At 40.0% G+C, this 18123-nt stretch overlaps 1 protein-coding gene across 1 annotated transcript in view; it reads left to right on the top strand.

Annotated features, from left to right (window-relative positions):
- Nucleotides 1–18123, top strand: part of Pir (pirin) — a 94182-nt gene that overhangs the window by 2612 nt on the left and 73447 nt on the right. Inside the window, exon 3 of the mRNA XM_051141372.1 lies at nt 7566–7658. Within this exon, the coding sequence (XP_050997329.1) occupies nt 7566–7658 (93 nt within the window). The remainder of the gene's footprint in view (nt 1–7565; nt 7659–18123) is intronic.

The following is an 18123-nucleotide window of genomic DNA, read 5'->3' as shown; positions in this document are numbered from 1 at the left end:
GGCTGTCAGCCTCAGCATTCATATCTTCAAATAGGCCCAACTTGTAGCCTCAGAATCACACAGAATAAGAGATTTATATTTGTGCACTGAGATCCAGCTCTGTAGATCTCTTGTTGTGGGGCAGGAGCACAAGGGAACTCAGGGAGTGTCTCTACATGTTTTTCAACATTACAGAATTTTTTTTATTTGAATAGTAGGGAATACATGAAATTTAGGGGTGGATGCACAGAAGGGTGTCAAATAGTGCTCACAGCCAAGGGATATAGCCCTAGTGCCATCCCACATTGAATGCTATGAGTAAGAGAAAAAATGCATTGTAGGGAGAGATGGCCTTTTGGGAAGTAGGACTGATTTGTAGCTCTTACACTATATGCCAGGATTTAATTTTTTTATTATAATTTATTCACATTACATCCTGATTGTTATCCCCTCGCCCTTTTTCATTTTTTAAAAAATAATTTATTCAGAATACATCCCGATAGTTATCCCCTCATTTATATCTTCCTGTTTTCCCTCCCTCTTTCACCCTATTCCCTTCCCCTAGGCCTGTGACAGAAGGGGACCTCCTCCCCCACCATATGATCACAGCCTATCAGGTTTCTTCCTGGTAGCCTGCTTCACCTTCCTCTGAGTGCCACCAGGTCTCCTCATCAAAGTGGTCAAATAGGGGGCACCAGAGTTCATGTCAGAGTCAGTCCCAGCTCTTCACACAACTGTGGAGAATGCGCTGTGCATTGGCTAGATCTGGATAGGGGATCTAGGTTTACTGCATGCAGTGTCCTTGGTTGATACAGCAGTTCGTGTATGCCCCCGACTGGGACCAAATCTGTCAGCCTTGATGGTCTTCTTGTAGGGTTCCAGGACCCTCTGGGTCCTTCTATCTCCCTATTCTTCCATATCACTCTCACCTGGAGTCCAATAGTGAGTCCTAGCATCTTTCCCAATCCCCTACTCAGTGAACACTCTCAGAGGACATTCATGTTAGGCTGATATCCAATTATAAGTGAGTATATACCATGCATATGCCCTCACTCTTATCCTCCAGTTCCCACCCTCCCTCTCTCTTCTGTCCTATTCCCCTCCCAGACCCCTATGGTGGCAGTCTGTCAAGTCCCATCAGGGTAGCCTGCATCCTCTTTCTCTGTGGCCCCCAAGGCCGCCCTGGCAAGGGCAGTGATCAAATCACAGTGTGTTTCTGTGGCTGGCTCATTTCACCCAGCCTGATGCTGATCAGTCATTGTGGTAAGGTAGCAAACACTTCTCCCTCATCAGCCCTGTCAGTCTTCTTTCTTCTGCCTGGTGCTTTGGCCATTTCTCTTTCCAACACTAACTCACTCACATATAGCTCCTGAAGTCCAAAATGTGCCATTTGTTAAAGAAAATACACAACTAGGTTTACCATAGGGCCAGATAGAGGTGGTGTCATGTTCTAGCAGATGTCATGATTAACAGAAAAGCTGGAAAGAGTTCTAAGACCTCACAGACACCTGTTAGTAAGCTGTTACTACATATTGAGGGTTACCTATGACTTTAATTAGTCCATCTGTTAAGAACCTATCTATCCGCTGAGAATGTCTGTTTTTTTTTGAAATCCTGTGAGCCTCTTTGATTGTCTGGTGAAAACTATTAATTCCCCTGTAAAACAGTGTTTTGAAGTAAATAAAACAGAATAGATGAATCTTCAAGGAAAATTTTTTATACTATAACATGGTGGAGTTTTATTTGAAAAGTCATCTAGTGTATTTACATTAAGTGAAAAAGTTTTGAGTGATAAATCTAATTTCAAATGTGAACAGTATTTTTCATATACCTATTCACAGATGTAATATGTTATGAAAATAGCTTTGGTTTCTATTGGTGCCAGAATCACAGTTACTGGTAATTTATTATAATTGACTGAATTCACTCATAATGAAGAAGATACTGAGTTTCAATCTGGAGATGACCGTAATAGTTGCACAACAGTGTGAATGTACTTAATGCTATAAAATTGTGCTCTTAAAGTTTCGAAAATGCTAAATCTTGGGGCTAGGGAGATAGCCTAGTGGTTAAGAGTGCGTTCTGGTTTCTAGGGGACCTGAGTTTGACTCCTAGCACCATATCTGGTGAATTACAACTACCTGTAACTCCTGCTCTGGGGCATCTGATGACTTTATGTATATTTTGCCTTGATAAACATTCAGAAAAATTACAAGTTAGAAATTTTCCCAGAATAAAATTTTACACCTTTAAATTTTATTCTTTTCCTATATAAGAAAGCTGGACTGAAATCTACATTTTTTTTTTTCAAGACCTTGATACGCTATTTAAATTCAGGTCTCCTATATCACAGGTTTCTGTAACTCTAATGGAAGAAAGAGGAATAATTCTCAGTGTCATCAACTTTGTTTCATCACAAATGAGAATGAAGATGTTTCCAAACAATTATCTTCTATCTACATCAGTGTTTCTCAACCTTCCTAATGCTGTGACCCTTCAATACAGTTCCTCATACTGCGGTGACTCCAACCATAAAATTATTTTCATTGACACCTCATAACTGTAATTTTGCTACTGTTATGAATTGTAATGTAAATATTTTGGAGATAGTTTGCCAAAGGAGCTTTGACCCACAGGTTGAGAACCACAGTTCTACATCACTGAGGATTTTACAGTTTTGTGTCCTTGAAGTTTTTCCACTTAACACAGTGACACAAAAGTTTTCCATGTTGTTACAGATTCTTCATAAACATCAATTAAAAATGATGTACCTTTTTTACTGTGTAAGCCTACCATTATTCTTGTGCTCAAGACCCTGTTTTTTGACTGTTGATTCTACAGAAAGGTAGACCTCCTCCTCTCCCCCAGCTGGGAATGAAGGCATTTGTCTACATTAAGAAGGTTGCTTTTCAAAGTTTATGCACCAAAGAAGAAATAGAAACTTTGGACTACAAACCTATTTTTGCATTGAAGCTGAAAAGTGCTCCATTTTAGTAGCTGCCACAAATGTTTTGGCCTTCCCCCCCTTCCTACCACTGCAAATGTGGAGTTTAAAAAGGAACTTACAATGAGCCTTTCTGTGGTTAACAATAAAGAAGAGATAGGGTGGGGCTGGTTCATATCTTTTAACGCAGTTATCCATGGACCAGACTAGACAGTCATTGAGTTTGAATGAGTGAGTCGTATATTGTTGGGAGGTGGTTCCTCTGTGCTCCCAGGAGGAGTGAAACCCATCACTCATCTGCACTTGTCTTTCTGCTGCCTGATTCCACCAGATACTGTTCAGTCAAATGTGATTCGCTTTGGGTTATCTAACTACTTAAGAGAATGATTTGAAACAAACAAACAAACAACAACCAGAGGAAGTAGTACAGTGAATGTTCTGTGTCCTGTTCCATTCTACCCCAAGCATTTTGAACAGAAACTCAGATGTCCTTTTGCTTGTAACTATTTCAGTTTGTGTCTCAGAAGCACAAGAAGAGAGGGCAATGGGATCTATGTGACACAAAGGCAGAAAGGGTGAACTGTTTCAGGGGTAGGAGGGGAGCAGCAAGAGGGAGAATGGTGGCATGGATAAATGTGCAGTATAATGATATATAAAAATAACACAGTGAAAATCATCACTTTGTATGCCAGCTAACAAATTAATGTAAAGATGTGGAACAGTTAAAGAATCCCTTGACATATTGTGTTTGATAACACAATAGCAACCACCACCTGCCCTCTGAAGATGACAGAGGCAAAGGGATAAATATCAACTGACCATCTTCATTTGATAAAGAATGGCCATAAAAGTTTCAGTCTGGAACTTCTGTGTGGTAGCCAGATTCAACCATAGGACCTAGCTACGAGAGGCTAAAGAATCTAACAAAAGTACCACCCAGAGTTTGTGGGGTGCATTCTGCGTACTTAGAATTATTCTGGGCTCAATAGAGGGTCATTTGAACAGGGCAGTGTCAGGCCTATCTCCAAAGGCCCTCATTTCGGATAGGCACTTCCAGCATTTCCTGGCTTTGAAAACCTGCTGGCTTGTTGAGGTTTTATTAAGGTTTGCTACAGGGCAGAGGGCTGGTAGCCACAGATTTTGTTTGGAGTTCTGAAGATGTTGAAAGAACAAGCTTGGAAGCTGCCAGTTAAATTTGGCAGCTAAAGGATTTGGAAGGATTTGAAGGAAATGAAACCCATAGGAAAAGAAAGATGTGATTGAATTGGGGACTTAATTAAAACATTTTAGAAATCAGAGTTCTCATGGAAGTCTGTTCTTGTGGACAGATGGCACACGTTTATTGAACATGTTGCTCAAGCTATGGTAGATGCTTGGAGATTAGTAAGAACTGATTTTCAGTCCAAGTGTAAGTAGCACTCCAGTACAACAGTCTAACACAAGGTAGTCCTGTTTATTAGAGCACCTTTTACTTACATCTCTTACCTTCTGGCCAGTTGAACAGTTGATTTCTTGGACTCTTGATCAGCTTCCTGGATTTTGTGGTCTTTTCTCCTTTTTCTTTTTTCTTTTTCAAGACAGGGTTTCTCCGTGTAGCTTTTGGTTGTCCTGGACTCACTTTGTAGACCAGGCTGGCCTCGAACTCACAGCGATCTGCCTGCCTCTGCCTCCTGAGTGTGGGATTAAAGGTGTGTGACACCACTGCCCAGCCTCTGTGGCCTTTTCTTTCTTCTTTTGGATGTGTTCGTGTGGCATACATTGGTCACTGGAAGGATCCAATGTACAATGAATAAAAAGAATACTGCTATGGTTTAAATGAGTGTGTCCTTCCCCAAATCAAAGTTTGAGATCCTACCCTTCAAGTTGAGGAATTGGCCCATGGTGTCTTTCAAAGTTAGTTATAGCATGAGGATGAAAACTGCATACCTGGCATCATTAGTTGAGGATCACAGAGAGTTAAATGGACCTTGCCATCATGTAAGGACACAGCTAGAAGCTTTTGCCTAAGAATCAGAAAATGGATTTTTACTAGACATTAAAGCTGCCACCACCTTAATCTTGGACTTCTGAGCTTCCAGCACCATATGAAATACATTTTACATTAGTTACTTTGAAGGTACTCAATGTCATGATGTTTTGTGATAGCATCTTGAGTGGACTAAAACAAAGGATGGGACCAATTCTTCTATTGCTTTGGCCAATACTTCCTGGATTCTGTGTAGATGGCTCTTTATCAAATAGCTCTTTGGCCACAATCTTGATGACAAGCCTTCTCATTCTTTACAAGTGGGCTGCATATTTTCCAAAACTTTTAAGTTTATTAACAGTTCTGTGTTTGTACTATTTTTCTCTTCTTACATTTTGTTACACGCGGTCAAAGGGAACCATATCACACCTCCAACACTTCGTTAGAAATGACTGTAGCTAAGTTAACTAATTTCAGTACTTGAGAGTTCTGCTAACCATGAAACACAAGGACAAGAATACAATTCAGCCATGCTCTTTGCCTTGTAAACAGGATCACCTTTCCTCCAGCTTCCAGTGTGTGCTTCATTTCTTTGTTCTTTTTTAAAAAATCTTTATTTATTATGTATATAATGTTCTGCCTGCATGTGTGCCTGCCCACCAGAAGAGGGCACCAGATCTCATAATCAAGAGTCACCATGTGATTGCTGGGAACTGAACTCAGGACACTTAGAAGAACAGACAGTGCTCTTAACCTATGAGCCATCTTTCCAGCCAGATTAATTTCTTTCAGAGAAATCATATGTGCTTGTTACTACAAATCATTTCGTTCAGGATTGTTCAGCTAGTGCTTAAGAGGACTAGGGTGCTATCTGTGGCTCTCCTCCATTTCTTTTTGACCTCCAAACTTCACACTCCATAATATAGCTTTGATTATTTTCTAGGATAACTCTCAAAAGCTTTCTAGCCTTGAACTTATTACCCAATCCCAGAAGCTGCCTCTATATTTTGAGAATTTCATTCCAGAACAGTAACAGTGAATAATTACTGTTCTAGGAGTAGCTGATAGTGTCAAGGGTCAACTGAAAAGAGAGAACTCTTTGTCTTCACAGTTTATTTGGGAACAGTTTATTTACCCATATGAATCTCTTTGGCACCAAGAAGCAATAAATAGTTATCTCATCTTCATCCATATTAAGAGACAAAGGAGAAAAAGATACACAATTACCTCACTTGATAGATAGACAAAAGCAAGACAATTGAAAATCCATTCAATAAAACTTAATAACTAGAAATGGAAAGATAGTTCCTTAACCCTATGAAGGAAGTCCACAGAAAAATAGAAACCTGCAATTAACAACCCAGGTTAGCAATAAAACTTTAAATAGCCAGCTAGATAAAATAAGGGACAAGGCAACGACACCTACTACCATCATTTCTACTCAACATTCAGAAGTGTTAGCTCACAAAAAAGCAAGAAACAAAAAGAGGTGTAAGTTAGGGCTGGTGATGTAGCTTGGTGGTATGGTGCTTGTGTAGTGTGCATGAGATGCCAGCTTTCATCTTCAGTACAAGGTTTGAAAATGAGAAAAAGCCTAGCTATTTGCTTAAGGGTGTTGATTGGACTATTGCTCTCAAATATTTGCTCCCTTACTGCAATCGGATTGTTTGTTCCCATCCATCCTTAGGTGCGTTACCCATGAGCCCCAGTGTAAGTGTCCTTCTTGTTTGGCTAGACCATACAGGTGCTGTTTTAATGTGAGTTCCATAAAGAGAAGAAGATGCAGAGGCCAGCCTTCCATCCTTACACTTAGGATATGGAGGCAGGAAGATTGAGAGCTCATTTCAAAGCACAAAACCTTTAACCTCTATCCTTTACCCATCTCTCAACATAATTCTAAGTGTATTATAGAAATATAATATTTATTTTTAAATGAAATATAGTTAAATTTATATATTTACTCTTTTTATTTGATTTGTATCACTGCATTTATATTTGAGCCATTAATAAAGAGGAAGAATTGGCATATGTATGCACATACATATGAGTAACTTAGAGTTAATAGAGGAAATTAAAGGCTTATTAAATAAAATTATGAAGAATATCTGTTTCTGTGCAAGGATACTCGGGAACTTTTAATTTTATGTGCACATGGAATTCCAATAAGTGATTGGCAGAGACTTTGTCAAGCACGCCAATCTCTTTTACTCCCCTTCTTTCTGGAACATTCCTCCTCCACTTGATTAGCTCCATCATGACTTCAAGACTTAGCTCAAGAGTCACTTTCCTGGTAGTTAATTCCCTGATGCCACCCCCTTTCATATGTGTGAAGTTGTTTTCCTGGAGAGCACTCATAATCACGTTGTAGTTGATTTTATAAACTCCCACATCATGATATTAATAATCTGTTACAGACTGCTCATGCCTTACTTGACTGCATCATAGGTAATCATGAAATGCTTTTCAGTCTTTGCTCTTCTCTTAGAATGTCAATTCTAATGTAATTGATGAATCCTTATGTGGATGCATGATTTCTTCCTGAATATAATTTGCATTTTAGAAGGTTGCTCACTGGCTACACAATCTTCAATGAGTTTTGTTAGATACATCTGTGCATGTAGCCTCTGTAATATGATTTAAAAGCCATGTCTAACATGCTGAATTTTATTATTCCAGTTGAAAAATCTGGATCCATTTTTACTGTTTGATGAATTTAAAGGAGGAAGGCCAGGAGGATTTCCTGATCATCCACACCGAGGTTTTGAAACAGTAAGTACAAAGATTGAGTTCAAAAGTGTGCCTTTGAAATTTTGATTTTTACTTCTAATAGAAAATTTTTGAAAGATTTATTTATTTATTTTGTGTATATGAGTGATCTATCTGTATGTATACCTGCAGGCCAGAAGAAGGCATTAGATCCCAGTATAGATGGTTGTGAGCTACCATGTGGTTGCTGGGAATTGAACCAGGACGTCTGGAAGAACAGACAGTGCTCTTAACTGCTGAGCCATTTCTCCAGCTCCCTATATTTTTCTTTTTTCCTGGTTTTGGTTTTTTTGAGACAGGGTTTCTCTGTGTAGCCTTGGCTGTCCTGCACTCACTTTGTAGACCAGGCTGGCCTTGAACTCACAGTGATCCACCTGCCTCTGCTTCCTGAGTGCTGGGATTAGAGGCATGTGCCACCACACCTGGCTCTAATAGAAAATTTAATCAGAAGCAATAGATATAGCCAAAAATTAATTTATACATTTCTTGCCATAGGCTACGATATAGTTGTTAAAGCTACTTTATATGAAATGCACTCAAAATTAAATGTTAACTATTTTTAATAATATTTAATTTGTGTCCTGCTGACATTTCTATCCGAGACGTTAATAAAGAGCAATAAATGGCTTCTCAAAATATACAGTTAATCCCTCTGGCAGTGGATAAAGAGACACCTTGGTGGTGGTGGTGTTTTTTTTTTGTTTTGTTTTTTTTGTTTTTGTTTTTGTTTTTTTGTTTTTTTTTTTTTTGTCTTTTTTGTCTTTTTTTCCTGAGACAGGATTTCTCTGTGTAATAGCCCTGGCTGTCCTGGAACTCTCTTTTTAGACCAGGCTGCCCTCGAGCTCACAGAGATCCACCTGCCTCTGCCTCCAAGCGCTTGTGCGAGTGCTTGTATTGAAGATGTGTGCCACCATGCCCAGCTAGTGGTGTTGTTCTTATATCAGTCAGGGGCAGAGCTGATAGCAGTCCTTTGCTCAATCTCCGATATCTGGCTTAGTGACCAAAGCTGTTTTATGTTTAAGACACATAAAAATCAAATAAAATCAAACCCCGACAGTACAGAGGGAAAAAAGGAATACAGACAGAGACCTGTGTTCCACCAGGTCGCACAGAGCAAGTGGAGAAGGATGCCCACAGACCTGCCCTCTGCCCCAAAACACTGGTGGGCTATAGACACAGCCATGCCACCCACAGACCTCTTCACTGCAGCCTCACACAGGTGGGCCATTGACACCTGCTTGCTGGAGGATGTTGTCCAGAGACCCTCCAGCTGTGTTGCCGATCTGTATTTGGAGGCGCTGCAATGTGTGAGTAAGTGGTGGTCAAATAGGAGAGAAGGAGAAGTGGAGCAGCTTGAGCATTATGAAGAGAGATGGAACTGGAGGCTCGAGGGTGGAGAGCAGTAGCCTATTGTGAGTGGCCAGTTCTACCACCGGGGTCCATGGTGAGGTCCCAGCCTGAGGTGCCACTGAGGGCCATGTGTGAGTCTGTGGCTACCATGCTTGAGTGGCAGAATTCAATGTTGATGCCCGTGGCTCATTTTATCACAAAAGAACATAGGGATGTCCCTGGTTGGGGCAGTTACTTGCATGTCTGGGGCCTGTGCAGAACTGGCCCTTCCCCTCACTGGCTGCAGCATTCTGGATAGCTGGCCCCACTTCTCACCAGCAGCAGCACATGGGAGAGGTCCTACACTTTACCCAGGCAGCACAGTAAAGCTGGCCTCGCTGGCAGGAGCATGGGTGAGCTGCCTGGAGGATGTGAGAACAGGAGAGTTGGTCCAGCCCCTAGGAGACTACAGCACTTGGGAGAATGGCCCCTATGCCTTGACTGGGAGAAAGCACAGTGCAGCTTGCAATGGAGATATGAGTGTGAGTGAGGCCCCCAAGGCCATGAGAGCTGGAGAGCTGACCCTGCCCTCTTCTTCCTGATGGTGGAATTGGGTGGCCTAGCTAGAGCAGTGCTGAGAGCTTGCCCTGGTGGTGCAGATAAGGGAGATAGTGTGCTGACCAGCTCAACTATCACCCAGGCTCAAATCCAGAGCTTTGAGTTGGCCCACTGCAAAATCTATATCATCTGCAAATGTTTGGGATATATGAAAGGACCAGTCCCGTTGATCCAAAGCTGCAGGATCTCCATGACACAGGACAACAACAGGATAACTGGGAGAAGTCTCAATGAGGATCTGATATTGATGGTGTCACAAAAGTCAGAGATCTCAAAGCAAGCCAAATGACTCATTGCAATGAAATTTACAAGTGAAGATGTGTGGACAGAGGGATATACTGTGAGACACACATATTATAGATAACACATAATTTAAGAACTCAATGAATATTATATTAAGTTCTAAGGAATTAGAATCAAGGAGCCAAAATTCAATGCTCTAAAGTTTCAGGTTTTTTTTGGACATATTCACATATTTATAAATTTAATTACAAAATTTGGAGATACTTCTGGACACTTTTTTGTTTTAATTAGTTAGGAAATAAAGGCATTTAATGTAATGTTGTGACATTTTTAATTACTCCCATTTTCCACATATCTATTCTGGGAAACCTTGGGGACATTACAAAATTCAGCTCTTTTTCCATGAGAACCACCCATAGTTGTGGTAAAAAGAGCTGGGCTTGTTAAAGGATTAGTGTATTTATAAAGCTAATTAGTGATTTAATAAATATTTACCCAGGGCTTACAACATGCAAGGGTTGGTGAAGGCTCATCTTTCCCATGTTGGGGGTGTGCTGCGTATTGGGAAGTGGTAGTAGGAGACAGAGAATGCGGCTAAAGAATAAGTCTTGACAGCAGGTAGCCAAGAAGAGACTTGATACCCTATGAGAATATATAGGGGGAGGTAATCCCCCTCAGGAACAGTCATAGGGGAGGGGAATAAGGGGAAAATGGGGGGGGGGAGGGAAGAATGGGAGGACACAAGGGATGGGATAAACATTGAGATGTAACAAGAATAAATTAATAAAAAAAAAGATAAATAAAAAAAAAGAAAGCTTCACAAAACTCATTAGTAAAACAATTAAAAAAAAAAAGAATAAGTTTTGAGCCCTGCTTGCTACCATGTATATTCTAGTTAAGAAAGTGAAAAAGAGACAAGAAAAGATTTGATCACTGTGTTTAACCATGGAAAGATTTAACCAGGAAGCGTCCAGAAACAAGATGAGGCTAGTTAACTCTGTGGCCCTTCATTTACCCATTTGCTTCCAAGTTCTCCTCTCTGCTAACACAGTCTTACTTTATAGCAATGGTGGGAGCCATGCTTCCATCTTCCTTATACCTGTATTTGATTCTAATCCTCGACCAGAATTCTACAGCTCTGGTTGCCACCTTACAAATCCTATAATCTCTTTTTGTGTATTAGTATCTCCATCATCTTTTCCAAACATGATGCACTTTCCAAAAGGATGCACTTTCTTCTTCATTTGGTCACAATAACCTGATGTTTGGACCAGTTTAACATATATGTATGCCTCAGTGGTATCCTTGAGCAACTATGTTTCATCAGAGTTATAGAATATATGACTTTTTGTTAGCTATAAGATATTGATGCTTGACCCTTTTATCTTAAGAATTTTCCATTTAATTATAGCTGTAACTACATTTTATTCTTACTTTTGTAGATTTTGTATTTTTGAGTTCACCTGCTTGGAAAACTCATTGAAAATTGCTAAATCAACACTTGAAGAGCTTTGATGATAATTCAGGGTGTTAGAGCTGCCCAGTTTGTCTCTTTCCACTGAGGTGTAGCAAGATGATACCATCTTTATTGTTTCAGCTCTCATAATATAGACCAGTGTCCTTGTAACAACCTTAGAGGCATGCTTCTCATGTTTTCATGCTTCTTTAGGGGATAAGTTTCTGATTCAAAATGGTTCCTGAGCATTGCATAGCATTCTCTCTTGTGTTCTTTCACAGAGGGCTGCCAGTATGCCTGTTCATGGAGAAATTATGTGCATTCAATAAGCTTTTAGGTATGATTTAGTATTGTTGCTTGAGAGTTCATTAACGTTAGTAGGTAATAAATACATAGCATATAGGGTCTTTAAATAGAACACACATATAATAGAGGCAGACATAGATGGGCTGACAAAAATACTGTTGCCAGAGATCTGAGGGAATCCAATCTTAGATTGCTGCTAGGAGCCAATGGTTCAGAACTTGTTAATTAAGGGATTGCCATTCTGTGTCTGGCGGGATCCTGGACCTTGTCCAGGAAGCTGGAGTCCATTGAGCACCAAACTGGAAGTACATGCTCCTTTGCTGGAAAGTCAGGGCTACGTCAGTTTCCAGGCAGAAAATGATGGAACTCCGAATGAGATCTGTGTGCCAAGATATCCTGTTAGTCCAGAAAGTCCACCACCAAGTGTTACAACTCTTTTGATAAACAAGCAGGAAGGTTAGGTAACCTTAACCCTAACCCTCTCTGTCATGCAGTGAAAGGTCATAGCCCTTTTTGCTAGGCTGCTAGGCCCAGGTCAGACAGCAGCAGGGAGCTTGGAGCTCCTGAGCCAAGCTAAGTGGCTTGGGAGCCCGACTTGGCTCAGGCAAATCTGGTGGTTACTTCAGGAACAGCCAGCAAGTGGACAAGTGGACGTAGCCCTGGATGAACTGCAATGGCAGTGGAAGCTCAGTGCCTCTCAGCAAGCTTCAGAGGTGGTTACCGGGGTGACCAGGTGGTGGTTATCAAGATGTGAGCCTGTCTGGCTGTGGTGGCAGCAGCAAGGTGCCATGAGCAAGCTTGGCTAGGCAGACGAATTTGAAGGTTCAGTAACGAAGTAGTTGGTCATGGTAGAGGAATGGAGTGAGAGAGAGAGAGAGAGTTTGTTTCATGAATCAGGGACATTATAAACCTTGGGGAGTGGGAGGGGTTTTGGAAGTGGATGTGTTTGATTTGCTGGGACCAGGAGTGTCAGGGATACTTCATTTACATGCATCAGCACAGTCCTATCATAAGAAGGGGAATGCAGTCCTTAATTATCATATGGGCAAGGATGGGGGAGGAACTCTAAGTATGGAAAAAGATCATTGACTAAAAGCCAAGTTACCAAGGCGTCTCATTAGAATGGGAAGAGTATTTCCAGGAATCCCCAGGTACACACTGAACAGGGTTTTGTTTTGTTTTGTTTTGTTTTATGGGGAAAGGGTTGGGCTTGTAATCTTCCTGAGGGCTATGTGACACTTCTTAGAGGATCTGGGGTTTCCCCAGATCAGGCGGAGGAGGGGAACCCAGCTGAGGAAGGGAGTCCATCATTTTAGCACTGACTTCAAGGTCCTTCTGGTAATGCTAGACTTCAGCCTTAACAGCAGAGTCCAACAAGGGATCATGATAGTTTATAGAACATCATTACTTTAAATCCTGAGGAACGACTATGTCAATTTTATCCCCAGAATATAGGTAAGCAAGAACTTAACTTTCTCTAAATGCAAACCTTTAAAGTCTGAAATTTAGGACTGGAGAAATGTTAGGCCTAATTTGCAGTGTGTGTGTGTGTGTGTGTGTGTGTGTGTGTGTGTGTGTGTGTGTGTGTAGGTCCATGACTATCTGATTTAAGCAAGCTGTATTTAGCCAACAGACTGCCTCTTTCAAAGTCAGGATTTCAGAGTGCAGTACTGAATATGAGAAAGACAAGTTTTTTTATAGCCCTCAAGCATAGAGGGTTTCCAAGTGGGGACAAATAGGTGGGGTACAGGAGCAGAAAGAACTTAACAAATAGTCAGAACAAGGTAATCACAATAGGTAATCATACTAAGGTCATATAGGGGGTAATATAACTTTTAGGGTTGCAAGACGGCTATAAATAACTTTTTGAAACAAAGACACAATTACTTTTCCTGGAATAGATAGAAAAGAACCATTTGTAGTTAAGGTTACAGATGGGGCATAGCCTAATGAAACAGAGGTGTAACCATAAACAGGAATGAACCTAGTTTGTCTTTACTTGGAAAATGGCTTTTAATTCTAAGAAGGAGTCATTTCCAGCACCCACATTCCTCACAACTATCTGAAACTCCAGTTCCAGGGGTGCCCTCTTCTAGCTTCATTTGGCATCAGGCATGTATACAATGTTGTTACCTCACACACAAAACATCCATACATATAAAATAAAAATAAAACAACTTCAAAAACTATAAATGAAAAAGGAATCCTTTGATGTAAAGCCAAGTCCACCTTTGGCTCTTATTACTTTCTCTCTTGAGTACAATCTAAAATCCAAAGCCTTGTACTGTTTGAAAATTTCGACTAGTATAGAAAATAAAAAATAAAATAAAATGGCTTGAACACACTAATTGAGATCTCTTGTTTTGTTACATCACCACCGAGAAGTAGTAAGTGTTATTGTTTGACCCTTTTTCTGGTATCTGGTATCATGTTATCATATATATATGTATATATACGTGTGTGTGTGTGTGTAATGTCATATATAAATTTCTAATAGTATAATGTTACATATAACATTATGCCATTAGAAATTTTCCAACATTTTTCAAAAAGCTATTAAAAATGGCTTTCTTGCTTTCTCTCTTTCTTGTGTGTGTCTGTGCGTGTCTCTGTGTGTGTGTGCTCATGCCATGCCACCTGTATGGAGGTCAGAGAACAGCTTTCCAGAATTCGCTCTCTCCCTCCACCATGTGGATCCTGCCTATGGAACTCAGGTCAGGTTGTCTGGCTTAGTGCCAAGCACCTTTACCCTTTGAGCCATCTTACTTGATCCCAATTGTTTTTAGTGATCTTTAGTGTCTGCCATGACCTAGTACCAATTAACATTACCATGGTGATAAATGAAGGCACCTGTTTCCTCTCAGCATAACCAATATGAAATATGTACTTGAATTTTTTGTTTTGTTTTGTTCTGTTTTGAGACACGGTTTCTCTGTGTAGCCCTGGCTGTCCTGGACTCACTTTGTAGACCAGGCTGGCCTCGAACTCACAGCGATCCACCTGCCTCTGCCTCCTGAGTGCTGGGATTAAAAGGCATGTGCCATCGTGGCCTGGCACTTTACTTTTTAAGCATTTGCTGTTTTAGCAAGTCAAATTCTGTCATTATAATTTTAATTTCCATTTTTCTGAACAAGGTTGATTTTCTTCAAAAAGGTTGGTTTTGATTTTAAAATATTTGTTTGTTGTAGATACTTATATCTTTGACCTTCTCCCCCTGTTTTGCTGTTATCAGTAATGTATGAGCTATAAGTATTTCTTTTATCAATTGAAAATGAACTTTGGAACAGAGTTTACTTTTGTTGGTATCATTGTTCTTTTATAGAAGTTCTTTGTACATTAAGTAAATCAAATCCTTTTCATTGGTAGGAGCTGGCACTAGTGATAAGAAGGTTGATGATTGCTTTGCATGCCTCCAAATGTACGCATTTGGGTAAAACATGGATACAAACTACAGAACTAAGGATGTTTTGACTTTCAGTTCAATTGTTTATGCAAGATGGGTTATATACTGGAATCCAGGTGATTTTCTTATGCCCGATTAACACAAGTATGCCCTGAACGTTCATATAAATGGTGTATCGGCAGGACCAGTAGTACTTAACATATGCTATTCTGGAGCTGATAATTATTTTTTAAATGAAAATGATATGCAAATGCATGAGTATAAAATGTAGTGAATATATTTTGTTTGAACACAAGCTCACCTTTTCAAAACTTACAGATATTCATGATCAAATACTTCCCTACAAAATTCTCATAGCCTCATCTGGGATCCATGAACCATCAATGTTATCTCCCAGATTATTTAGACTCCACCTCAGAGCTACCAGACGCAAATCTGCATTTTAAGGGCATCACCACATAGTGAACAACATATGCAATCAAATGTAAAAAGTACTGGTCCAATTGACTGCCCACACCAGAACTCTTAGGATTCTATGAGACATATAAGAGCGAAACATTTGATTTTACCTAGTTAATATTTAATCAGCCTTAAAACGTGTAGGTTTATATAGATCTTTATTTTGTTGTTGTTTAAAGGCTTGCTTGGCTATTTTTCTTTAAGCAATCCCAATGAAACTCATTGTGCCATTACAGGAAAGAAAAAGAAAAGAACATCCATGAAAGTAGAAGTGCAGCTAGTTGGGAAAAAGAAGGGGGTGAGCCTGAGTGAGAATAGGATGAGAGAGCAAATCAAAAATATTTTGAGAATGGTCAAAATACATTATATATGTGTGAGAAGTTGTCATAATGAAACTCATTATCATGTATAATTAATGTACACTAATAAAATATTTTTAAAACTTGCCAAAAAATTAAAGAAATGGCATATCCTGGAGAAAGAGGTATAGTTACTGGTTACAACATAATTTCCTTCCAGGAATCCAAATTTCTGGAAAAAGATTGATTTCAGAAGGCCGTAAAAAGATGACAGAGTTACCTCAATTCTGGTTAGGATTGATGTTAAATTTGCCTAAGGTGACTATCACGATCAAAACCAGCAGACAATGTGAAGATTAGGCCAGCCTTTCCAAAGTTTAGGTCAAAACGAGGTACTGATAGTTCATGCATGAGTTTTTCAACTACCTTGTGAAGAGATGGGTTTTGTACCATCCAAAATCACCTTTAAATGACACAATGAAGACTTTTCAAGTTTTAGGGCTGGAAGTCTTAGGTTTCTGGGTACCCCGTCAGTTCTGGGCTAACTAAGGTAGCAGGTCACTCATGTTTATTTAAAGTGTATTACAAGGGATGAGGAAAAGGCCTAGAAGTTATGAGCATTTGCTGCTCTTGCAAAGTACCCAGACAGATTTGCTTCCCAGCAGCCACATCTGTCTATCTATCTATCTATCTATCTATCTATCTATCTATCTATCTATCTAAGATTTTTGGAGCCAGAGTTTAAAAAAAAACATGTTAGGAGTAAACCACCAGATTTGCTTCCCAGGGGCTTTTAGGCTACAGCCCGTGTTGTTCTCAGTCAAACTGAGAAGTGTATCCTAAAGTTTCACTACAAGCCTCAGCAGGTTCCTTGGGTTTTGTTAGAACAAAACCACCCTGTTTCCAAGGGTGTGCCCATCAGAAACACCAAGCTCATAATTCCTGGTTAGTAGCCAGCAGCCTTTGCAGGCGATGTCTGAATAATATCCTGGAGAGGAAGGGCAAGGCCCTAGTGATTCACACTTACAACTTAAGGCTGACTTCAGACGTCCTGTCTCCACACAGCTTGTTTCTTAAAGCTTTCTGTGAACCATTTTCTAAAGCAAAACATTCCAAGATGGCTGTATCTGCGTTAGAAACAAAACTTTGGTTAAGTTCAGCACCCAATTTGCAAAGACAAAACATTTTGAGCCAGGCATGGTGTCACACACCTGTAATCCCAGTATTTGGGGGAGGAGGTAGAAGGTAGCTGTTCAAAGCCATCCTTAGCTACAGTAGGAAGTTCATGGCCAAGCTGACCTATGAGACTTTCTCTCAAAAACCAACCAACCAACCAACCAACCAAAAAAATTGTTTTGGTAAAACTGGGAAATGATAGTTTCTCAATATCATAGAGACTCTCCATTGGTTCATGGTGCTTTTAATAGGGAGCTATCAACTGTATTCCTTTGGATATGAGAAAAAAGGACCATGATGAGTTAATGCAGTCTGGGAGCTTTAAGGCTATTAATAAGAGTTGTTGATATTGAAAGGGAAGAAGAAAATTACATAGAGATAATACAACAATACAGGAAAACATCAAGAGGCATATCTGTCTTTGGTTAGTGATTTGGCTAGAGCAGGGCAGGGGCTCAGGGCTTGTCATGAAATTGCCATTCTAGGCCAGCATGTGAATTTTAACATATGTGCTGATTTAGCATTGCTCGTGGTGAAGCTAAAGGATTATAGGAAAGTAGCAAAAGCAATCCCCATTCTAAGATGTCCCTTGGTACCAACATACTAATAACATCAAAGTATTGTACCAAAACCAGACTGTGGTGACAGGGGGAAAAAAGCACACATCCTAACAGTTAGATCAGGCTCTTGCAAAGACCTAGATCATCTCTGGCAGGACACTTAAGAAATGGATAACATTACTTCCAAAGCGTGTTATTTAGTGACTTTGAGTTGCCTCTTTCCAGATAAAATGTGCCTAGCTTGTGTTTCTAGTTAATCAGATAAGCTACTAATATCTGGCTGTGTGTAATGGGGAGGTTGACCCATGGGCAGGTTCACCTAGGAAACATGTTATATGTGGAATGTCATAGGGTCCCACCAACAGAAAAGAATGCCAAAAGTAAAAGCATAACTTAGTATGTTTCCTAGGTAAAAAGAGATTAAATTGTGTATGTGTGTGCATGTGCATGCTTGAGTTTAGAAGTGGGATGGAGGACTTTGGGTTTACATAAAACTCAGGAAATGGTTAAGGGGGAACGAGAGAGGTCCAGTTGAAGAAGCTTTATGGTGCAAGCCAGGAAGAAACTGTCACTGCTCTCAGAAAGGTGTGAGAGGCTTCAATGAAACCTTGGCCATTTA

This window comes from Acomys russatus, chromosome X (genome assembly GCF_903995435.1).
Source record: "Acomys russatus chromosome X, mAcoRus1.1, whole genome shotgun sequence".
Classification (NCBI taxonomy): domain Eukaryota; kingdom Metazoa; phylum Chordata; class Mammalia; order Rodentia; family Muridae; genus Acomys; species Acomys russatus.
Note: the sequence above shows the minus strand (reverse complement) of the source record. Positions and strands in the feature narration are given on the sequence as shown.